The 26,028-nt window shown below is 41.8% G+C and overlaps 1 protein-coding gene and 1 pseudogene across 1 annotated transcript in view; both read right to left on the bottom strand.

The window, feature by feature from the left end:
* LOC138644679 (UDP-glucuronosyltransferase 1A1-like) overlaps positions 1 to 25,112 on the bottom strand; it is a 111,889-nt gene extending 86,777 nt beyond the window's left edge. Inside the window, exon 1 of the mRNA XM_069733307.1 lies at positions 24,229 to 25,112. Within this exon, the coding sequence (XP_069589408.1) occupies positions 24,229 to 25,083 (855 nt within the window). The 5' untranslated portion in view covers positions 25,084 to 25,112. The remainder of the gene's footprint in view (positions 1 to 24,228) is intronic.
* LOC138644680 (UDP-glucuronosyltransferase 1A1 pseudogene) lies at positions 11,850 to 12,848 on the bottom strand (annotated as a pseudogene).
* Positions 25,113 to 26,028: the final 916 nt, after the last annotated feature.

Raw genomic sequence — 26,028 nt, 5'->3', positions numbered from 1 at the left:
GATGTGAGGCCATGCTGTGATGCCAGCAGATTTGTTACAATTGTGCTATTGACTTGATTCCAGGTTGTAAGTTCCCTAAGGGCCGACTTTTCAACCTGTCTGTGCCTGAACATACCGCCATGCGGAGCTATATTAAGGAGTCTTTGGAGAAAGGGCATATTCGGCCATCTTCTTCCCCGTTGGGAGCGGGGTTCTTTTTTGTTGCCAAGAAGGATGGCTCCTTGAGACCCTGTATTGATTATCGCCTCTTGAATAAGATCACGGTTAAATTTCAATACCCCTCGCCTTTGCTTACTGATTTGTTTGCTAGGATTAAGGGGTCTAGCTGGTTTACTAAGATTGACCTTCGAGGGGCATATAATCTTATTCGTATCAAGCAGGGTGACGAATGGAAAACTGCATTTAATACGCTCGAAGGCCATTTTGAATACCTTGTGATGCCATTCGGACTCTCTAATGCCCCATCTGTGTTCCAATCCTTCATGCATGATATCTTTCGGAGTTATCTTGATAGATTCATGGTTGTATATTTGGATGATATTTTGATTTTTTACAATGATTGGGAGTCTCATGTGAAACAGGTCAGAATGGTATTTCAGATCCTCCGTAATAATGCTTTATTTGTGAAGGGGTCAAAGTGCCTCTTTGGAGTGCAGAAGGTTTCTTTTTTGGGTTTCATTTTTTCTCCCTCATCTATAGAAATGGATCCGGTTAAGGTTCAGGCCATTCATGATTGGATTCAGCCCACATCTGTGAAGAGCCTTCAGAAATTCTTGGGCTTTGCTAATTTTTATCGTCGTTTCATTGCCAACTTCTCCAGTGTGGTTAAACCTCTAACCGATTTGACCAAGAAAGGCGCTGATGTGATGAATTGGTCCTCCGCGGCTGTTTCTGCCTTTCAGGAGCTTAAACGCCGATTTACTTCTGCCCCTGTGTTGCGTCAGCCAGATGTTTCTCTTCCTTTTCAGGATGAGGTTGACGCGTCTGAGATTGGGGCAGGGGCCGTTTTGTCTCAGAGGAATTCTGATGGTTCCTTGATGAAACCGTGTGCCTTCTTTTCTCGGAAGTTTTCGCCTGCGGAACGCAATTATGATGTCAGCAATCGGGAGTTGTTGGCTATGAAGTGGGCATTTGAGGAGTGGCGACATTGGCTTGAGGGGGCCAAGCACCGTATTGTGGTCCTGACCGATCATAAGAATCTGATTTATCTCGAGTCTGCCAAACGGCTGAATCCTAGACAGGCTCGATGGTCCCTGTTTTTCTCCTGTTTTGATTTTGTGGTCTCGTACATTCCTGGTACTAAGAATGTTAAGGCGGATGCCCTCTCTAGGAGTTTTTTTCCTGATTCCCCTGGGGTTCTTGAGCCGGTCGGCATTTTGAAGGGGTGATTCTATCTGCCATCTCCCCTGATTTGCGACGGGTTCTTCAGGAATTTCAGGCTGATAAGCCTGACCGCTGTCCTGTGGGGAAACTGTTTGTTCCTGATAGATGGACTAGTAAAGTGATTTCTGAGGTTCATTGTTCTGTGTTGGCTGGCCATCCTGGGATTTTTGGTACCAGAGATTTGGTTAGTAGGTCCTTTTGGTGGACTTCTTTGTCACGGGATGTGCGTTCTTTTGTGCAGTCCTGTGGGATTTGTGCGCGGGCTAAGCCTTGCTGTTCCCGCGCTAGTGGGTTGCTTTTGCCATTGCCGGTCCCTGAGAGACCTTGGATGCATATTTCTCTGGATTTTATTTCCGATCTTCCTGTTTCCCAAAGAATGTCGGTTATCTGGGTTGTCTGTGACCGATTTTCTAAGACGGTTCATTTGGTGCCTTTGCCTAAATTGCCTTCTTCTTCTGATTTGGTTCCGTTGTTTTTTCAGCATGTGGTGCGTTTGCATGGTATTCCGGAGAATATTGTGTCCGACAGAGGTTCCCAGTTTGTTTCCAGGTTTTGGCGGGCCTTTTGTGCCAAGCTGGGCATTGATTTGTCTTTTTCCTCTGCATTTCATCCTCAGACAAATGGCCAGACTGAGCGAACTAATCAGACCTTGGAGACCTATTTGAGATGCTTTGTGTCTGCTGATCAGGATGATTGGGTGGCTTTTTTGCCATTGGCCGAGTTTGCCCTTAATAATCGGGCTAGTTCGGCTACTTTGGTTTCACCTTTTTTTGTAATTTTGGTTTTCATCCTCGTTTTTCTTCTGGGCAGGTTGAGCCTTCTGACCTTCCTGGTGTGGATTCTGTGGTCGACAGGTTGCAGCAGATTTGGGCTTATGTGGTGGACAATTTGGTGCTGTCTCAGGAGGAGGCTCAGCGTTTTGCTAACCGTCGTCGGTGTGTTGGTTCCCGGCTTCGGGTTGGTGATCTGGTTTGGTTATCTTCCCGTCATGTTCCTATGAAGGTTTCTTCCCCTAAGTTTAAGCCTCGATTTATTGGTCCTTATAGGATTTCTGAGATTATTAATCCGGTGTCCTTTCGCCTGGCGCTTCCGGCCTCTTTTGCTATTCATAATGTCTTCCATAGATCTTTGTTGTGGAAATATGTGGAGCCCGTTGTTCCCGCTGTTGATCCTCTGGCCCCTGTATTGGTCGATGGGGAGTTGGAATATGTTGTTGAGAAGATTTTGGATTCCCGTTTTTCGAGGCGGAAGCTTCAGTATCTTGTCAAGTGGAAGGGTTATGGCCAGGAGGATAATTCTTGGGTTTCTGCCTCTGATGTCCATGCCGTTGATTTGGTTTGTGCCTTTCATCGGGCTCATCCTGATCGGCCTGGGGGCTCTGGTGAGGGTTCGGTGACCCCTCCTCAAGGGGGGGGGTACTGTTGTGAATTCAGCTTTTGGGCTCCCTCCGGTGGTTGTAGAGGGTAATGCAGTTGTGCCTGGAGTGCAGGAGTGGACAGGTGTATCTACTAATTGCAAAACTGACTGGGGTATATAGCTTTGCAGGATCCTTTAGTCAGTGCCAGTTGTCCATTGTTCTGGAAGGATTCATTTCCCTGCTGGTCTCTCTAGTTTGCTGTGCTTTTCTACAAAGATAAGTCCTGGCTTTGTTTTTGCTGTCCACCTGCAGTGGACCTTATAGTTCTGTGCTTTTTCATGTATTTGTCTTGTCCAGCTTAGTCTGTGAAGGATTTTTTGCAGCCTAGCTATTTCTCTGGAGATGCAGATATACCCCCCATGTCTTTAGTCAGATGTGGTGATCCGTATTTTCTGCGGTGGATACTTTCTAGTGTTTTTATACTGACCGCATAGTACTCTGTTCTATTCTTTCTTTTTAGCTAGTATGGCCTCCTATGCTAAAATCTGATTTCATATCTGCGTATGTTATTTCCCTCTCCTCTCACAGTCAATATTTGTGGGGGCTATCTATCCTTTGGGGATTTTCTCTGAGGCAAGATAGGTTTCCTGTTTCTGTCTTTAGGGGTAGTTAGATCTTAGGCTGTGCCGAGGGGTCTAGGGAATGTTAGGTACCCCCCACGGCTACTTCTAGTTGCGCTGCTAAGTTCAGGGTTTGCGGTCAGTACAGGGACCACCTTCTCCAGAGTCCGTCTCATGCTGCTCCTAGGCCACCAGATCATAACAGTAGCTGTTCCATCTCGCATGTTTAACGTGGATATTGTCTCTCTGAGCCCTGTTCATACAGGTACTATACAGATGATCAGGTTTTTAAATACATCAGATAGGGATTATCTCAAACTCAATGTGGACAAATCTGAACTCATCATCTTTCCTCCATCCCACAAATCTTCCTTACCTGACCTATCTATCGCAGTCAATGACATCATGCTTTCCCCCATACCCGAAGTCCGCTGCCTCGGAGTAACCTTCGACTCTGCCCTGTCCTTCAAACCACACATCCAAGCTCTTTCCACCTCCTGTCACCTCCAGCTCAAAAATATCTCCAGGATCCGTCCTTTCCTCAACCCCCAATCTACTAAAATGCTTGTGCATGCCCTCATCATCTCCTCATCCTCTTCCTCCCACAACCGCATCCAAGACTTTTCCCGTGCTTCCCCCATACTCTGGAACTCTCTACCCCAACAAATCAGGCTCTCGCCTACCACAGAAACCTTCAAAAGCAACCTGAAGACCCACCTCTTCCGACAAGCCTACAACCTGCAGTGATCCCCAGTCTACTGAACCGCCGCATGACCAGCTCTACCCTCTCCTAGTGTATCCTCACCCATCCCCTGTAGACTGTGAGCCCTCGCGGGCAGGGTCCTCTCTCCTCCTGTACTTGTGTACGCCTTGTTTTACTCCTGTTTATTGTACTTGTCTATATTTGTCCCGTTCACATGTAAAGCGCCATGGAACAAATGGCGCTATAAAGATGTATAATAATAATAATAATAGTGTGATGGTGCCCTAATACATTTTCAATAAAGAGTTCATAGTAGCTCAGTACTTACCGTATATACTCGAGTATAAGCTGATGTTTTCAGCCCCAAAAAATGGGCTGAAAGTGCCCCTCTCGGCTTATACTCGAGTCATGGAAGGCGGGGGGGTCGGCAGGTGAGGGGGAGCGGGAGCTGTCAAATACTCACCTACTCCCAGCGCTCTTGACGCAGTCCCTGCATGTCCCACGGTCTTCGGGCACCTGCAGCTTCTTCCCCTGTTCAGCGGTCACTGGTACCACTCATTAAAGTTATGAATATGGACTCCACTCCCATAGGGGTGGAGCCGCATATTCATTACTGTAATGAGCGGTACCATGTGACCGCTCACTACAGGAAGAAGCTGCCGCTCCCGAAGACCGTGGGACATGCAGGGACCGCGTCAGGAGCGCCGGGAGCAGGTAAGTATGTCATATTTACCTTTCTGCGTTCCACCACCGCCTCGTCTTCCCGTCCTCTTGCTGTGACTGTTCAGGTCAGAGGGCGTGATGACGTATTAGTGTGCGCGCCGCCCCCTCTGCCTGAACAGTCAGTGCAGAGAGACGGGACGCTGAGGAGTAGCGAAGAGAGGTGAGTATGTCATTTTTTAAAAATTTTTTTAGTGCAGCAGCAGCAATACATGTGGTACAATGCATGGCAAGAACTGCACGGAGGGTCTATGGGGCATCTATGGGGCCATAACTGCATGGAGCATTATATGGGGCCATAACTGCATGGAGCATTATATGGGGCATCTATGGGGCCATAACTGCATGGAGCATTATATGGGGCCATAACTGCATGGAGCATTATATGGGGCATCTATGGGGCCATAACTGCATGGAGCATTATATGGGGCATCTATGGGGCCATAACTGCATGGAGCATTATATGGGGCATCTATGGGGCCATAACTGCATGGAACATTATATGGGGCATCTATGGGGCCATAAAGAACTGCATGGAGCATTATATAGGGCATCTTATGGGGCCATAAAGAACTGCATGGAGCATTATATGGGGCATATTTTGTATGGAACATTTTATGGGGCCATAAAGAACTGAATGGAGCATTATATGGCGCATCTTATGGGGCCATAAAGAACTGCATGGAGCATTACATGGGGCATATTTGTATATGGAGCATCTTATGGGGCCATAATGAACTGTATGGAGCATTATATGGGGCCTATTTTGTATGGAGCATCTTATGGGGCAATAATGAACTGTATGGAGCATTATATGGGGCTCTTGATTTAATATGGATATTCAAAAACACTTAAAGGGAAGGTGCCGCAATTTTGTTTTTGTATTAAAAATGATTGTGTATATAAACAATTATTTTTAATGCAAAAATTATTTTTTTTAACTTTAATATCTTTTTTCTTATTATTTTTGCAGCCACTGGGGGCCGCCATTTTGCTTTGCAGGAGTGTAAGTGTAGCTGCACGACACTTACACTCTGCAAATATGGCAGCCCTGGGCATAGAAGTCAGCAGTCGGCGTCCGACCCCATACCTATCATTGTGCTGCTCCCTGCTGTGATCTGGCCAAGCCCCCTGGGCTGTCTCCTCATCACAGCAGAGGCAGGAGATCGGCTCCATCTTGCTTCAGCCTACAGTGGAGTGTACCTGTGAGCTCCACTGTGACTGAGAGCTGCGCTGTTGGAGGGGCAGCTCCATCTGTCTCCCCTTCACACTGTCAGCGGCCGTTCCCTGTCCTCTTCTCTGTTGCCTGTAATCTCTAGAATCCCTAGAGAGGCAGAAGTGCTGCGGTCTGATGTCCTCTTATCACGAGCTGCAGAGGTAACACGGGGGAGGGGGAGAGTCTCTCTGTGCTGCTCGCTCCCTGCCTCTCACTGTAGCCACTGATCAAGGACAACAGACCGTGGTGTATCTATTACTATACTGTGTGATACTGACTGCTGAACCATGTATGTAATCCTCTGCTGTGTGATACTGTGCTGAGCCGTGCATCTAATTCTCTCCTGTGTGATACTGATTGCTGAACCGGGTATGTAATCCTCTGCTGGGTGATACTGTCTGCCGGCCGTGTATCTAATTCTCTCCTGTGTGATACTGACTGCTGAGCCGTGTATCTAATCCTATCCTGTGTGATATTGTCTGCTGAGCCCTGTATCTAATTCTATCCTGTGTGATACTGTCTGCTGAGCCGTGTATCTAATCCTATCCTGTGTGATTCTGTCTGCTGAGCTGTGTATCTAATCCTATCCTGTGTGATACTGTCTGCTGAGCTGTGTATCTAATCCTATCCTGTGTGATACTGTCTGCTTAGCTGTGTATCTAATCCTATCCTGTGTGATACTGTCTGCTGAGCTGTATATCTAATCGTCTCCTGTTTGATACTGACTGCTGCCCTGTGTATCTAATTCTCTCCTGTGATACTGACTGCTGAGCTGTGTATCTAATTCTGTCCTGTGTGATACTGACTGCTGAGCTGTGTATCTAATTCTATCCTGTGTGATACTGACTACTGATCCGTGTATCTAACCCTATCCTGTGTGATACTGTCTGTTGAGCCGTGTATCTAATCCTATCCTGTGTGATACTGTCTGCTGAGCTGTGTATCTAATCGTCTCCTGTGTGATACTGACTGCCGCCCTGTGTATCTAATCCTATCCTGTGTGATACTGTCTGCTGAGCTGTGTATCTAATCCTATCCTGTGTGATACTGTCTTCTGAGCTGTGTATCTAATCCTATCCTGTGTGATACTGTCTGCTGAGCCGTGTATCTAATCCTATCCTGTGTGATACTGTCTGCTGAGCTGTGTATCTAATTCTATCCTGTGTGATACTGTCTTCTGAGCTGTGTATCTAATCCTATCCTGTGTGATACTGTCTGCTGAGCTGTGTATCTAATCCTCTCCTATGCAGTCCTCTCCCCCCTGCATGTCTTTCCCCATTGCACACACAACTCAGTGCGTGCAATAACAGAAGCAGCTGCGGTCATGCTGTATTATGGCATTATGTGTGATCTATGGCTGTATTATATGTGATCTATATGGCGGTATTATTTTGATCAGTATTGTGGAATGATGTAAAAGCTATACGACGGTATATGAGAACTAGATTGTGGGATTATGTGTGATATGTGGCAGTATTATGTGAAAATTATATGATGATATTGTGTGTGCTCTATGTGACGGTATTATGTGAGACGTATGTGGCGGTATTATCTGAGACGTATGTGGTGGTATTATGTGTGATCTATATGGCGGTATTATGTGGCGGCATTATCTGAGACGTATGTGGTGGTATTATGTGTGATCTATATGGTGGTACTATGTGGCGGTATTATCTGAGACGTATGTGGTGGTATTATGTGTGATCTATATGGCGGTATTATGTGAGATGTATGAGGCGGCATTATGTGTGATCTATATGGCGGTATTATGTGAGAACACTGGCGGTATTATGTGTGATCTATATGGTGGCATTATGTGTGATCTACAGTTAGGTCCATATATATTTGGACAGAGACAACATTTTTCTAATTTTGGTTATAGACATTACCACAATGAATTTTAAACAAAACAATTCAGATGCAGTTGAAGTTCAGACTTTCAGCTTTCATTTGAGGGTATCCACATTAAAATTGGATGAAGGGTTTAGGAGTTTCAGCTCCTTAACATGTGCCACCCTGTTTTTAAAGGGACCAAAAGTAATTGGACAATTGACTCCAAGGCTATTTCATGGACAGGTGTGGGCAATCCCTTTGTTATGTCATTCTCAATTAAGCAGATAAAAGGCCTGGAGTTGATTTGAGGTGTGGGCCTGCATTTGGAAGGTTTTGCTGTGAAGTAAACATGTGGTCAAAGGAGCTCTCCATGCAGGTGAAACAAGCCATCCTTAAGCTGCGAAAACAGAAAAAACCCATCCGAGAAATTGCTGCAATATTAGGAGTGGCAAAATCTACAGTTTGGTACATCCTGAGAAAGAAAGAAAGCACTGGTGAACTCATCAATGCAAAAAGACCTGGGCGCCCACGGAAGACAACAGTGGTGGATGATCGCAGAATAATCTCCATGGTGAAGAGAAACCCCTTCACAACAGCCAACCAAGTGACCAACACTCTCCAGGAGGTAGGCGTATCAATATCCAAATCTACCATAAAGAGAAGACTGCATGAAAGTAAATACAGAGGGTTCACTGCACGGTGCAAGCAACTCATAAGCATGAAGAATAAAAAGGCTAGACTGGACTTTGCTAAAAACATCTAAAAAAGCCAGCACAGTTCTGGAAGAACATTATTTGGACAGATGAAACGAAGATCAACCTCTACCAGAATGATAGAAAGAGAAAAGTATGGCAAAGGCGTGGTACAGCTCATGATCGAAAGCATTCCACATCATCTGTAACACACGGCGGAGGCAGTGTGATGGCTTGGGCATGCATGGCTGCCAGTGGCACTGGGTCACTAGTGTTTATTGATGATGTGACACAGGACAGAAGCAGCCAAATGAATTCTGAGGTATTCAGAGACATACTGTGTGCTTAGATCCAGCCAAATGCAGCCAAACTGATTGGTCGTCATTTCATAATACAGATGGACAATAACCCAAAACATAAAGCCAATGCAACCCAGGAGTTTATTAAAGCAAAGAAGTGGAATATTCTTGAATGGCCAAGTCAGTCACCTGATCTCAACCCAATTGAGCATGAATTTCACTTGTTAAAGACTAAACTTCAGACAGAAAGGCCCACAAACAAACAGCAACTGAAAACCACCGCAGTGAAGGCCTGGCAGAGCATCAAAAAGGAGGAAACACAGCGTCTGGTGATGTCCATGAGTTCAAGACTTCAGGCAGTCATTGCCAACAAAGGGTTTTCAACCCAAGTACTAAAAATGAACATTTAATTTAAAATTATTGAATCTGTCCAATTACTTTTGGTCCCTTTAAAAACAGGGTGGCACATGTTAAGGAGCTGAAACTCCTAAACCCTTCATCCAATTTTAATGTGGATACCTTCAAATGAAAGCTGAAAGTCTGAACTTCAACTGCATCTGAATAGTTTTGTTTAAAATTCATTGTGGTAATATCTATAACCAAAATTAGAAAAATGTCTCTGTCCAAATATATATGGACCTAACTGTATATGGTGGCATTATGTGAGAACACTATGGCTGTTTTATGTAAGAACACTATGGCAGTATTATCTTCAAAAAGAGGACCCATTCCAGGGTGGTTCTAGCTGAGCACCTGCACACGAGTCTGGGGTAATAGAGGGGGCAGCATGACCTCCAGTTAGGTGCAGTCATGGGAGGGCTAGTGAGGCAGCTGAAGAGAGGGGTCTCATTTTTATCTTGACTATATGGCTACATTTTCCCCCAGCATCACCCCGGACTGCGCCTGTCACCTCGCTTTCACACATCGCCAGGACAGGATGGGGAAGACAGGATCTGAGGAGGGGAATGGGGTCTGCATGTAACGTCTGGATCAGAACAGGCCATCAATCCGCAGAAATGTTTCCTGGATTTCTGAGGAGACGGTCCATCCATGTGTATAAAAGTCAGCGCTCTATGTACAATCCCTGGCTGCTCCATGCACCAAACAGGGTGCCCCCCATAGACCAGCACACTGCTATCCTGAAATACTCTGCACTGCTGTCACCCTGCTCCCTCCACCATATATATTTCCCAGAATCCTTGCTGCCTGCCATCCTCGGTGACTGTCTACTTGTCAGTATAACTTTGCAATCACCAACAAAATGGCTGCTCACTGGGTTCCTGAATATCATCCTATCTAATCCCTTAGCAAACACCCAGAAGGGGAGGAGAGGAGACACATCAGCAGACTCCGCCCATATTTACTGCAGTGCTGTAATGTGAGCTAGTTGTACACTAGGTTTTTGTCAAATTTCAGCAGCTGCTCCCCCTAGTGTTTAAAAGTGGAAATGCTCAACCTTTTCAAATTATTTTTCATATTTTACTAAATTATAAACAAATGATAATGTTTTTTAAGAAAATGTGAACATTAATTCTTTACATTTTTTCAATTGCTGGAAAAAAATTTTTGGGGATGGCACCTTCCCTTTAACCTACTGATGCCTCAATTAATTTTACTTTTATTGGTATCTATTTTTATTTTTAACATTTACCCGTAGCTGCTGCATTTTCCACCCTAGGCTTATACTCGAGTCAATTAGTTTTTCCAGTTTTTTGTTGCAAAATTAGGGGGGGTCGGCTTATACTCGAGTATATACGGTATTCACAAATTAAATCAATACAATACTTATCGAAAAGTAATGGCAATACACAAATTATGGGGACAATGGGTTGCAATTTGTTACCCAATTTAAAAAAATATTTGGAATATATGCGAAATCATCAGCAGCCACCACAGATAAAATGAATAGACCAAGCCCACTTAGTATTAGCTGGGTGACTATGCCCTCCTTAATAAACACTGTATTGCATTTAGGGCTTACTGTGAATAACCCTTATAACAAATAACTGTTATTAAGTATATATAAAAAATTAACCCTACAAGAGTGAAAAAAGTGCATGCAGTGCTTAGGTCTAGCAGATAAACTAAACAGGGGGGTGGTCTGATCAGATGAATTTTGCCCTTGAACTCACCCTACTGTCTACGGGGGTGGGTACACTATCAAAAGATTAGCACCCCCCACGGTTCAGTCGTCAACTGTCCCAAACCTAAAAAAAGGGCCTAGATAGGGGACTAATATCAATCAGCAATAGCCCTGATGGAAATACCTCAACCGTAGAATGGACTTTCAAAGAAGAATGTACAACATAGACTCTTCTAGAGTCCTCAGAATCTATGAGAAAAAGGAAAAAATTGGGGATACAGGATATATTATACCCTACACTGAAGAACTGAATGTGCTGGAGCCAGTGCCAGAAAAAAAATCAGTGCACAACATACACACACAGAGCCGGTGTGAAGAAGTGCTGCACTGTCCCTATGGTTGAAATCTGCTACCTACCTACCTACTTGCGGAGGTTGGCACTCTAGATTGACAAGAGATGGCGCCCCCGCTCTACTCTCCTCAAGGAAGCACTATAGTCAAACACATAGATAGAAAATGACCAAGGATAGCTCAACATGTCTACGGGTGTAGGTGTGAAACCGAATACTGTAGAAAAGCTATTGTATTCACGAGAGGTTGTAATTGGGATTCCTTCTGTAGATAAGTAATAAATGATGCAATAAAAGGTATTTCATAGATTAGTGTGTTGTAAATGGAGAGTAAAGGTCTGGGAACTACTCAGGAGGTAAGGGAAAATCCCATGCATACCTCAACACACTCAGCCAGTCAACCAGGTACAAAATTGGAATGCAGCACAGAATTAAACAGACATCGAAATAAAGGTATCCACGGTATCTGTACACGCGTGTTGAAGATTCATAGTGAAAGTAGTAAACAACGCATGACACTTGCCTTACACTCGTGCGACTCCCAGCAGTGAGAATCTGATGGATTTTTTATACGTTTAGTGTGGCTCAAGCCTAATTCTAAAACTACAAAAATATAAACATGATATCAACCAAACCAACATTGTGCACATATTCTCAATACAGATAAATCAAGATAAATAGATATAAAATGGAAAAAAAACTGCACCTGATTTAGGAGCTTCCTTTGAGCACAGTTGATTCCCCCTATATTGATCATGTTGGGCATGAGAGGTTTTGGAAAGTCCAAGACAAAGTCTATTCTCATCAGCCAAATGGCTGCATGACCAAGAATTTCTTGCAGACTTACATCCTTTTTAAGAAACTCAGCAGCCAGTTGTTGGTAAGGAGAATAAAATATATTGCACAAAAAATGTGTGGTTTGGTCAAAGAAGATGTTTTTTACCCGCTGAAGAAAATTCATATGGTCTGTCAAGCTGGTCAACATCCTTGGCACGTATGATAATGGGATTGGGCACTTGGAAGCTTCAGCATCTAAGTGGCATGGTATTCCTCGCAAGAAAAAAACAGAGGGCACAGAAAGGTGGTCAGCGAGTATCTGACCACATGGGAGGATCACATCAGTAAAGACAACATCAAAGTTCATGGTCTCTAAAGACTGTATTAGCGGAGAATTGTTCAGCAATTGAGCACAGTTGTCTAGCATAAAGGCTGCTCCTAATTTAAAAATTTTTTGAAGCTCTAAGAACTTCTCCAGTAAAGGTCTTTGAGTGAAGAGTTCATGTGACATGGAAAAGAAATTCTCCTGTAGTTGTTGAATTGTATATGATACTGGGTAAAACTTCACTTCATAATCTTGAGATGTCCGAAGATGCAAGTTAATATCTGGTACAATAACAACAGCATGATGTCCTTTCTGAATCAATGCATCCACCACAGGGCGCATACTAAGCCAATGGCTTCCATCTACGGGCACCACAAGAACTTTCCCAGCAGTAACAAATCCTACAAGTCCACAAGTTAGTAATACAATAGTAGTAGTCAGAAATAAAGAGAGCTGCTTTCGAGCCATGTCCTTTCTGTGAGTCTCTGTAGCATAAAGCTTTTCAGCAAATGGCTTTTATACATTTGAACTTTAACATATAACAGCCTGCCCTATGTGACAAAAACATGAATGAAGGCAATGTGTTATAAGCTCTGAACTGTAGTTCTGCACTCTCTACTTTTACAAAGGTTATGAAGGTCATAAATAAAAAGGCTTTGTGGCGCAATTATTTGTACATAGATCTTGATATAGAGTTTCAAGTAACTTGGCCTGATGCCTGATGTACAATGCTGAGTCATTTCTATGCTGAGTCACAACTGATGAAAGTTTTTGACTTGTATTTAGTTCTATTTGTATTTATCAACCTTTTAAAAATGTATTAATTTATCCATCCATCCATCCATGTATTAATTAATCAGGCAGCATGGTGGCTCAGTGGTTAGCAATGTTGCTTTGCAGCGCTGGGGTCCTGTGGTCAAATCTCTCCAAAGACAACATCTGCAAGGAGTTTGTACGTTCTTTCCGTGTTTGCGTGGGTTTCCTCTGGATACTCAGGTTCCCTTCCACACTCCAAAGACATACTGATAGGGAATGTAGACCGTGAGCCCCTTTGGGGACAGCGATTATTATGTATGTAAAGCGCTGCAGAATATGATAGCACTATATAAGCAAAGCATAATAAAATAAATAATCCCTTAGAAAGGGTTGATATTGCCAGAAGGATTATGAAATGTACAACTTTTCAAAATTCCACAATTTGAACAAATGGGTTGTCTGTTGAAAAAAGCATGAAAGCAACCAATCAGCGGCTTTACTGGTTACATTGCTTAGACTTTATTGGATGGTTTACAGGGGGACCCCAGAAAAAAATTGACCTAGGGTCCCCATAAAAAAATCTAACCAGCAAAGGCTAGTCAGACAGCTGTGGGCTGAAATTAATAGCTTAGGTAGGGGCCATGGATGTTGGCGCCTCCCAGACTAAAAACATCAGCTCTCAGACACCCCAGAAAAGGCGCATCTATAAAATATGCTAAATCTGGCCCTTAGCCTCGCTCTTCCTACTTGCTCTGTAGCGGTGGCAAGTGGGGTTCATTTTTGTGGGCTTAATGTCACCTTTATATTGTCAGGTGACATCAAGCCCACAGGTTTGTAATGGAGAGGTGTCTAAAAGACACCTATCCATTACTAAACCCATAGTGATAATGTATAAAAACACCGACACTCAGAATAAAGTCCTTTACTTGAAATAATGACAGACTCCTTTAACAATCTTAATTAAACCATACTCACCGAACGCCTAATTCACTGAAGCCAACGCCTCCTGCAACAAAAGTAAAATAACAAACCACAATATTCCTCATCTGTCCTCTGAGTTACATCAGTGGGAAAAATGTGTTTTTTAATTTTAATAATTCTAGATGTGTAGTGAGCTCCTTGAACTCTCAAGAGCTTCACAACATGTTATAGTGCTGAGATGTGAAAATAAAAACAAATACAATTTTTCCCACAAAAATGTTGCTTTAGCTTACATTTTTTTTTCTTTTCAGAAGGGTAACAGGAGAAAATGGATGACAAAATTTGTTGTGCAATTTTTTCCTGAGCACGCCGATACCCCATATTTGTTAATGAAATGACTGATTTGGTGGACGGAAGGGCTGTAAAGGGAATGTGCGCTCTTTTGGCTGGAATAGGTTACGGATATCATGACCCCAAGTGTGTAATTTTCAAAAGAGTAATAGGAGAAAACGAATAATACAATTTGTTACGCAATTTCTCCTGAGTACATCAACACCCCTTAAGTAGTCAAAAAATACTTTTGAGGCACAGTACAAGCTCAGAAGGGAAGAAGGAAAATATTACAGTGCAGATTTTGCTGCACTGGTTTGAGGGTGCTATGTCAAATTGGCAGAGACCCTGGGGTTCCAGAACAGCAAAATTATTTCATATATGGGTGTAGTTATCATGTTGACACCACAGGTGTGTCACAGCATTATTTTTATACCACTGGGCAGTGAAGAAAACAGAATTACATTTCTACACCAAAAAAATTGCTTTAGCCCCAGATTTTACATTTCACACGGGAAATGGGTAAAAATTGTGCCTAAATGTGTCACACAATTTCTGTTGAACATGGCATTACCCTATATATGGAAGTACAGTACTGCTTAGCCACACAGCAACACTTGGGAGGAAAGGAGTTCTATTTGACTCTTGGAGAACAACTCATTGTAGAATAGTTTGCGGAATCCATATACAGAGCCCCTAGGTGCCATAAGAGCAATATCCCCCCCTCAAGTGTCCCCGTTTTGGAAATTACACCACTGTTTTCCAGAAACAAGCAGAAGTGGATGTTGCTGAGTAAAAATTGCAAACTGCCGTTGTAGTGACCACTGACCAGTACATTGTAGTGCCAATACATTATGCCCTGCTTATGCTTCTGGAGACACGCAGCCATAAATTAGGTGGGCTCTCATCTCTGCAGAAATGCCACACTGGTTTAGGCTAACTGTGGGGTTCAGAAGGGAGGGGGCATTTGTATTTGGGAGCACAGAATTCATTGGATTTATTTTGGGGGAGAGGAGCTATGGCGCGTTTACAGAGCCTTTGCATTACAAGTAACGTGGAAGCCCGCTATTTTTTTGTTAACAGATGATGGCCCTGAGTGGGAACTCGCTTTTTTTGTGGATTGAGTTGAGGCTTTTATTGGGAACATTTTAGATCTATGCTGCACACTTACATTGAGGTTTACATCTAAATCTCTGAGTGACGTGATTCAGATGAAACCCTCAAGGGATCTATTCACTATATTGAGGCAGCAGTTACTCTGGACTCCATTTGTCCGCTGTCATTCTTTTCAGAGGTGCACAAAACTGTGGTACACATCATCATAGGGAATCTTTTGCCTGGGGGGGTTCTGTCTGAATCATGTATTTCAGAAATGTACACTGAAACCCCAGTGGTCAGCGCAGAGCGCAGGATAAGTGTGCGCCGAGCCTTAATACGATCTTTGGAAAGCAGAATGAACAAAAGAACCAAGGTGAAGAATTGGTTGTATTTATGTGACACACCCACCAGGGCCGTGGGGTACTTGGAACCGGGCCGGACAGTTCTTTGGGGAAGTCACGAGGCCGTGACACGACTCCGTGGCCATGGCTGTGCCGTAAAATGGGGAATATGTATATGGGATTTAACATGACGCCACCTGTGGTGCTCGGCAATGGATGACCAACGCTGCTAAAGGAGACCGCTGGGGCTGATGGTGACGCAACTGGGATGGTTCTGCTCGCCACAGGTGGAGCGGGGCTCCAAAGCTACCGGTCCCATTTATGTCAGGCTTCGTGTACCTTGTGGTGCAGTACTCAGGGCGCAAGAGATCACTGAATGACAAGGGCTGTAGTTTTCCTTTCCTTGATGGTTGATAGTACAGACCGGGGTACTGGTAACAGATCATAAAGCTGTGCCACCGGGTATTAGATTGGGCCAGGAGACCTGCAGTCCCCTGCCCTCTGGATTTAGCTACCTGGACTTCAGTACCCACGCAACCATGGACTCCGGTATCCGGTTCTTAGCGCTCAGTTCTGGGGCGAGTTTAATCACAGCTCCACTCCCCAGGTTCTGCTCTACTTCTCTCCTACTGACACCTGGTAAGGGGACCCCTCCTTGCTTCCAGGCATGACATTACTCCCTTTGATGGAGGCAATGCCACTGTGGCAACCGGACTCCTGGGGTGCCACATATGTTTTATATAGGGTTTTTTATGCTTGGCTGCAGTCACACACTAAAAGACGCTTTTTTTTAATTTTTTTTACAAAAACAAGGTTTTGCCTTGCCATATTTAGATAGCTATAATTTTTCCATATTTCTGCCGACAGAGTCATGTAATTGATTGATTTTTGAAGTAGAAAAAAGTATGACAGCTCACCAATTGTCATAGGCCACTGTGCAGGGAATCACGATTCGAATATTCGTGTGACGATAAGAAAAAAAAATGACAAAAAAAGGTATATTTCCACCTCCTGGAAAAATTTCCTTAAACTTTATTCAATCATAGATTAAAAAGTATAATTCTGATACAAAGCAGAAATGCAGAAAGTGATGCGCTTCGAACAGATGCAACCGTTCTTTGTCAACTGATTTTTGAAGGATAAGTTGATGTTTTTATTGCTACCATTTTCAGGCACATGACATTTTTTGATCGCTTACTATTCAGATTTTTGGGAGGCAGAATAACCAAAAATCAGCAATTCAGATTTTTTTTTAATTTTTTATTGCTGTTCCCTGTGTGGAAAAATTGAAAAGGCAACTTTATTCTGCAGGACAGTACGATTACAGCGATGCCACAGTTATATCATTTTTTTAATGTTTTGCTTCTTTTATACAATAACTATTTTATAGAAAAAAGAATTGTTTTTGCATCGCTCTCTTCTGCGAGCTATAACTTTTTTTATTTTACATAATATAATGATGACACGTCACTCCACTTTTACAATGGTGCTCAAAAGAAGGGGGCAACCACTCCCCTATGTATAAACAAAAAATATGCTTCTGGCACTCATAGAATTTATTTAGTCTTTAATTTATTAATATATTTCCATGCAGACAATAGTAGTGTAGTAACGTTTCGGTCAAAACATTGACCTTCGTCAGACTGAAAATATACAAAAAGAAAAAAAGAAAAAACAATTACATAATATCGATTCACATCCATTTTAGACATATCATGGATATAACAGAATAAACATAAACTACAAAAAGCAACTCCAATTTGTCAAAAGAACTGTGTCACTTACTCCTAACTCTATCGTAAAAAAATACCACAATACGTGACTTCCTTCACAATAACACTGCTCATAAATCTGGTGAGTGACATTAAGAGGTTCATATAGAAAATAAATGCTTTATTAACAGAGAATCCAATGCCACTGGTAAACTGAAAAGAAAAACGTTCTTACCCCTATGTCAGCTAGGAATGTATATATTTTGTCAAGGCAATATCTGTGAATGAAAATACCTTGTGTGAAAAAACACTACCGTAGAAAATAAGAAATGTATCTACACATACAAGTGTAATAAAAAATATGTAGGTTCGACTAAACACTGAAAAAAGGAAACCAACGCTTAAAAAAGGAGAAAATAACGCTTAAAAAAGAAAGTGAGTTGCAGTGCTTACCAGCGATTAGAAGTGCGTCCCGAACCCGGCGCTGTGGAATAGGTGAACGACCAAATGAAAACGGCGCCATAAGTAAAGCGTGCATATGCACGTGTATATATAGTACTTAGGCCGGAAACCGGGTGATAAAGATGACGTCACCGCGTCATTGAGACGCAAATGGAACGCAAACAGTGTCACCTAATAATGTGCAAAGCATAGCGTCACAGATGAGACGATCAACCGTCGCCCCGTTATGACGTGAAGTACGTACGATCCTGATAATCTAAGGGAAGGACCAGGAAATGAGTCATCGGAGTCCCCGGCGAAAACGGAAGTGATCTGTGAGACGCAAGTGGAACGCAAACAATAGGGAAGGAGGTGGTGCAGAGGACGGATTCTTCATAGCTGGAACTGGCAGAAGATAACTATCTCTAATCAGTAATCAGGTAGCCGCCTAGGAAAAACAGAACACATGTCACATATATAAAAAAGAGACAATACAAGGATGAAAGTCCCAGTGGCAAAAATAAAAATATGCATTATGATTACAGGACTTGTGGATGACATAACCATCATAATTGAACAATACAAATCATAGCAAAACTATAATAGAAAGAGAAATGGGATATTACTAAGGGGGCACAGGGTATGAAATACCAACTAAGTGGTAATCTTAATGGTAATAAAGTCCTAGCAGCCGGATCGTAATTAGAATAAACCCGTAACATCAAATTCCCTGTTCAAACCCCTTGGTTCCATGCTTTGTAGCGAATGGATCCAAAATGCCTCTCTCTCTAATAATTTCTTGATCAAGTCTCCACCTCTCCTGTTAAGAGTAACCTGTTCCAACACCAAGAAACGTAACTGAGCTATTGTATGTCCTGATGAGTTGAAATGAAACGGAACGGGAAGATGGTTCTTATGGCAGCGTATGTCCGACTTGTGATGGGATATGCGATCTTTGATCGCTTGTGTGGTTTCACCCACATAAACTTTACCACAGGGGCACTTAATGGCATACACTACGGATTTAGAAATACAAGTAAAGAAACCCGTAATTGGTATATCTGCTCCTGTCAACGGGTGAGATATTTTTGGACCTTTGAGGACATTTGCGCATTGAGCGCATTGTAAACATGGAAATGTCCCTGTGCGAGGAGTCGAGAGAAATGTTTGCTTTGGGACAGTTAGGGATGATCCTATATCAGCCCTAACTATCCTGTTCTTCAGATTCTTAGGTCTTCTGAAACAGGGTAAAAAAGGAGATTGGAACTCTGGAATATTTGGAAAACTATCACGAAGAATAGGCCAGTATTTGCGGATTGTTTTGTGTACCTTATACATAAAAGGATGAAATGTGTGTACAAAGGCTATCCTCTGAGATGTAGATAATTTAGAAGATGATTGTGGTCTCAATTGAGCCTGCTTTAGAAGACGCAGTGGGTAGCCTCTTTGAACAAACTTTTGTTGCATTTCATCTAGACGTTGTTTACGTACATCGATGACGTTTTTTGTTTATGGCATGGTACTATTGATAGTCTTTTGGAATTTTTCAATGAGATAAATGTTGTTTGTGCCAGGCAGCAGCTGCCAAGGCAAACAGGATCATGGGGTGCATTAAAAGAGGTCTGGATACACATGATGAGAGCATTATACTGCCTCTGTACAAATCCCTAGTTAGACCGCACATGGAGTACTGTGTCCAGTTTTGGGCACCGGTGCTCAGGAAGGATATAATGGAACTAGAGAGAGTACAAAGGAGGGCAACAAAATTAATAAAGGGGATGGGAGAACTACAATACCCAGATAGATTAGCGAAATTAGGATTATTTAGTCTAGAAAAAAGACGACTGAGGGGCGATCTAATAACCATGTATAAGTATATAAGGGGACAATACAAATATCTCGCTGAGGATCTGTTTATACCAAGGAAGGTGACGGGCACAAGGGGGCATTCTTTGCGTCTGGAGGAGAGAAGGTTTTTCCACCAACATAGAAGAGGATTCTTTACTGTTAGGGCAGTGAGAATCTGGAATTGCTTGCCTGAGGAGGTGGTGATGGCGAACTCAGTCGAGGGGTTCAAGAGAGGCCTGGATGTCTTCCTGGAGCAGAACAATATTGTATCATACAATTATTAGGTTCTGTAGAAGGACGTAGATCTGGGGATTTATTATGATGGAATATAGGCTGAACTGGATGGACAAATGTCTTTTTTCGGCCTTACTAACTATGTTACTATGTTACTAATTATCCTTTACACTTAACTTTGATAAACATGAGATAAATTACTTAGACACAAAGATCTTACAAGATCAGGATGGGAAACTCACATTGGATCTTTATACTAAGGCCACAGATCGTAATAATCTGTTATTTTATCAAAGTTGTCATCCTAAGGCCGTTAAGAAATCGATCCCCTTATCCCAATTCGAGAGAGTTCGGAGAATAGTGAGTGATCCTGAAGTACGTAAACAACGTCTAGATGAAATGCAACAAAAGTTTGTTCAAAGAGGCTACCCACTGCATCTTCTAAAGCAGGCTCAATTGAGACCACAATCATCTTCTAAATTATCTACATCTCAGAGGATAGCCTTTGTACACACATTTCATCCTTTTATGTATAAGGTACACAAAACAATCCGCAAATACTGGCCTATTCTTCGTGATAGTTTTCCAAATATTCCAGAGTTCCAATCTCCTTTTTTACCCTGTTTCAGAAGACCTAAGAATCTGAAGAACAGGATAGTTAGGGCTGATATAGGATCATCCCTAACTGTCCCAAAGCAAACATTTCTCTCGACTCCTCGCACAGGGACATTTCCATGTTTACAATGCGCTCAATGCGCAAATGTCCTCAAAGGTCCAAAAATATCTCACCCGTTGACAGGAGCAGATATACCAATTACGGGTTTCTTTACTTGTATTTCTAAATCCGTAGTGTATGCCATTAAGTGCCCCTGTGGTAAAGTTTATGTGGGTGAAACCACACAAGCGATCAAAGATCGCATATCCCATCACAAGTCGGACATACGCTGCCATAAGAACCATCTTCCCGTTCCGTTTCATTTCAACTCATCAGGACATACAATAGCTCAGTTACGTTTCTTGGTGTTGGAACAGGTTACTCTTAACAGGAGAGGTGGAGACTTGATCAAGAAATTATTAGAGAGAGAGGCATTTTGGATCCATTCCCTACAAAGCATGGAACCAAGGGGTTTGAACAGGGAATTTGATGTTACGGGTTTATTCTAATTACGATCCGGCTGCTAGGACTTTATTACCATTAAGATTACCACTTAGTTGGTATTTCATACCCTATGCCCCCTTAGTAATATCCCATTTCTCTTTCTATTATAGTTTTGCTATGATTTGTATTGTTCAATTATGATGGTTATGTCATCCACAAGTCCTGTAATCATAATGCATATTTTTATTTTTGCCACTGGGACTTTCATCCTTGTATTGTCTCTTTTTTATATATGTGACATGTGTTCTGTTTTTCCTAGGCGGCTACCTGATTACTGATTAGAGATAGTTATCTTCTGCCAGTTCCAGCGATGAAGAATCCGTCCTCTGCACCACCTCCTTCCCTATTGTTTGCGTTCCACTTGCGTCTCACAGATCACTTCCGTTTTCGCCGGGGACTCCGATGACTCATTTCCTGGTCCTTCCCTTAGATTACCAGGATCGTACGTACTTCACGTCATAACGGGGCGACGGTTGATCGTCTCATCTGTGACGCTATGCTTTGCACATTATTAGGTGACTCTGTTTGCGTTCCATTTGCGTCTCAATGACGCGGTGACGTCATCTTTATCACCCGGTTTCCGACCTAAGTACTATATATACACGTGCATATGCACGCTTTACTTATGGCGCCGTTTTCATTTGGTCGTTCACCTATTCCACAGTGCCGGGTTCGGGACGCACTTCTAATCGCTGGTAAGCACTGTAACTCACTTTCTTTTTTAAGCGTTATTTTCTCCTTTTTTAAGCGTTGGTTTCCTTTTTTCAGTGTTTAGTCGACCTATATATTTTTTATTACACTTGTATGTGTAGATACATTTCTTATTTTCTACGGTAGTGTTTTTTCACACAAGGTATTTTCATTCACAGATATTGCCTTGACAAAATATATACATTCCTAGCTGACATAGGGGTAAGAACGTTTTTCTTTTCAGTTTACCAGTGGCATTGGATTCTCTGTTAATAAAGCATTTATTTTCTATATGAACCTCTTAATGTCACTCACCAGATTTATGAGCAGTGTTATTGTGAAGGAAGTCACGTATTGTGGTATTTTTTTACGATAGAGTTAGGAGTAAGTGACACAGTTCTTTTGACAAATTGGAGTTGCTTTTTGTAGTTTATGTTTATTCTGTTATATCCATGATATGTCTAAAATGGATGTGAATCGATATTATGTAATTGTTTTTTCTTTTTTTCTTTTTGTATATTTTCAGTCTGACGAAGGTCAATGTTTTGACCGAAACGTTACTACACTACTATTGTCTGCATGGAAATATATTAATAAATTAAAGACTAAATAAATTCTATGAGTGCCAGAAGCATATTTTTTGTTTTTTTATTTTACCACTGATTGAGCTGTATAGCGGCTTGTTTTTTGCAGGACAAATTTTTATCAGTACCATTTTTATTTTTATTTGACTTTTTGATCATGTTCTATTCCACATTATGTTCGGCGGTATGATGAAAAACATTTTTTTTTCTGGTATGCGCAAAAGGAGTTAACTAGTGTGACAGTTTTATAGGTCAGGTCATTACGGACGCGGTGATACCAAATATATGTATTTTTTTTGTTTCTACATAAACATATGTATTTAATGGTTTAATATTTTTTCTTCTATTATTTATGTTTTTTTATAGTTTTAAAACTTTTTTTAACATTTTTACTTAGTCCCTTTATGGGACTTCAATTTTTATTTTTCTGATCACTGGTCTCATGCATTGCAATACACATGTGTTGCATTGCATGAGACCTGTCCATTTTACACTGGCAGACCGCTGCTGGCTGAGTCTAACAGACCACCATAGCTAGCAGACCCGGAGGTCATTAAGTGTGAGCCCCGGCTGCCATGACAACATTCGGCTCCCCCATCTCATTACGGGAGGCGTCAGAGAGGTAAAAAAAGGAGCGCTCTCACTATTTAAAAGATAGCAAAGGGTTAACATCACTGGGACCTGATCCAATCAGGTCTCGATGATGTCACCTGTCAGAGTTACCACCCTGCAATGGAATCATAGTGCTTGCAGGACCCTGGGGGTCCTGAGCATTGCGAGACCACCGACCGCAGAGAAACGGCACTGCACAAAGCCCTGCAAATGACAATGTTTATCTACAGTGGGCGGTCGGGAAGTGGTTTAACTATATGTAACTGTAAAAAAAAATTCTGCATATTTACTGTAAAATTTTATAAATGGAAGGGGCTGTCCACTGCTAAGACAATTCCTTCTTAAATACTACATTACCCCTTGAAAAATAAAAATACTCTGTGTTCACTCCCTGTACCGGTGATGTTCCATCGATTTTGGCACCTCTCTTGAGCTGCTGTGACTTGATTTTCTCCAAACGATGGATACTACACTGTACAGTGGACGAAACTCAAGAAAAAAGATTGACCATACGATTTTTTTTGTAAATCTTTTAACACCTTTGCATTATCTATGTTTATAGTCCATGTATTAATATACTTACCCATTGCTGTCTACTTCTGTTCTCCTTTGCACCACATGACTGCCAATAATCCTCACCGGATCACACAGCATCTTCTGTGTAGTCCTAAAGTCATATTCTCAATGCAAAACTATGATAGCTTCAATGTGCATCCCATAGACTTACACAGAGAAAGTGACTTCCAGACAACACAAAAGCCATTATTGCAGTCACATGGCGCAGAAGAGGTCAGGAATGTTGATGACAAAAGAAGAATATGGCGATCAGTATACTAACTAATGTATTGTGTATATAATAAATAAGGCTAAAGTGATAGAATAAAAAAAAACACAAGTGATACTGTAGGGTCCACAATATATGTCATATTAAAATTTTGGATACCAATATAAACTATATCACTAATAATTTCTAATATGCCTTGAAATAAACATATACTTTAGGACATTAGAATAAAACAGAAATAAAATTTGCAATTGGTAATTACTTATACAGTATATCATGATATCATTATAATACACTGTCTGTAAACATACTTATGAACATTCCTTCAAATACTAGTCAATTATCTACTATAAGCCTTACTTTGGTTAGATGTTTTTTTGATTCACAGTTGATGCCTCCGACAAACACCATGTTGGGCATTATAGGTCTTGGAAATTCAAGGACAAAGTCATATCGATTGAGCCAGATGGAAGTTCTGCTGAGAAGCTGCACAATTGTGACCTCTTTCTTCAGAAAATTTGAAGCCATTTGCTGTATTTGCAAGAATGTAAGTCCACAATAGTAAGTCTCCAACATTCTGACCAGTACGTTCTTCACACGCTGGGAAAATGTCATCTTGTCCGAGTACTGAGTAAAAATTCTAGGCACATACGAAAAAGGACTTGGACATTGTGCGCTTATATAATCAAGAGTACAAGGAATTCCCCTCACATAGTTCACCGTGGGCACATCAAGGTGTTCAGCCAGTATCATTCCACATAACAAAATTGAATCGGTGAGTAAAGCGTCAAACTTCTCATCCTTAAGACTCTGAATAAGTTCTGTGTTATCTAGTAAGGCCTTACAAATGTTGTCAAATACCTTATAAAGGTCTTGCATGGCATTAAACATTGTAATAGCCACACCAGGGAAGTAAGATTGGTTAAAGTGATCATATCCAAACTTTTCTAAGACTAATGCTAAATCTTGGTCGCTGTAAGGGACAGAGTAAGTCTTGGTGGTATAGAGATCAGATTCACCAATTCTTATGTTGCTTTCACCTGTTACAACCACAACTTTGTGTCCAAGCTGTGCCAGCTTCTCCACCAGAGGACGCATGCTGAGCCAGGGACTACCACCAATAGGAATTACAAGCAGCTTGCCTCCATTAGCTTGGCTAAAAAAACAGAACTCGATCATTAGGGCTCCACACAGAGACAACAGTGATAGCTTCATTGCTGCAGAGGATCGTCCAGGAAGTAATGTTCATTTGGGCCAATTGACCTTGAATGACTTGCTTTATACAGTGAGCAGGCTTGGAAATTTGCCAAACTTGTTGGTTATCTCCCTGCTTAGCTTTTATGTTCTTTCCCTGAGTACAAGTATGATAGATAATTGTTACGAAGTGTAAAAATGCGTACAATAAATTATTTCTTTGAATAAACATTTGAAGAGGATTTGTCAGGGGAGCAATGAAGTGCCAGCTTCTACCACAGGTACCAGTGCCAGTCCAGAAATTAAATCTCTAGGCCATTTAGTGAGTAGTATAAACCCTCTCACCTGCATTAGATGCACAAAGGGTTATACTGTATATTAATAATAGTGCATAATGTGAGCAAACATTTATAGGGGGCACATTCTTTGGTAGCAGCCTAGATCCACACAGTCACGGATTTGAGGTCTCAAAACCAGAGTAAAGATATTGTCTCTCATGAACTTGCAAAACAAACAATGCAGCTTTTCTTCAACCAAAATGTAAAACAACAACAAACAGTCCTTTTAGGTTAGGGCAGGAACAGTACCTCAGCACAGGCATAAATGTTCCACTGACTTAGTACAGGCACTCATCATACACACCGTTAAAAAAAAAGGAGAATCCAGCAACCGCAAAAGTCATAAAACATCACATTTATTAGTAGATTAAAACATTAAAGGGAAAAATGTTAAAAACATGATAACGGTCGACGTGTTTTGAGCCACACTAGCTCTTAATCATGAATTTTTTAAATTGTTCCCATTCATATTTTAATCTACTAATAAATGTGATATTTTTTTACTTTTGCGGTTGCTGGATTTTCCCATTATTTTCACGGTTCACTTACTCAGGAAACCAGCCTGAAGTGTCCGTGCACCGTACCCTTATTCTAGGAATTTCTCAACCCAGTGAGATGATGGTTGCTC

This window comes from Ranitomeya imitator, chromosome 7 (genome assembly GCF_032444005.1).
Source record: "Ranitomeya imitator isolate aRanImi1 chromosome 7, aRanImi1.pri, whole genome shotgun sequence".
Taxonomy (NCBI): domain Eukaryota; kingdom Metazoa; phylum Chordata; class Amphibia; order Anura; family Dendrobatidae; genus Ranitomeya; species Ranitomeya imitator.
The sequence above is the reverse complement of the archived record's forward strand: the minus strand, read 5'-3'. Positions and strand labels throughout refer to the sequence as shown.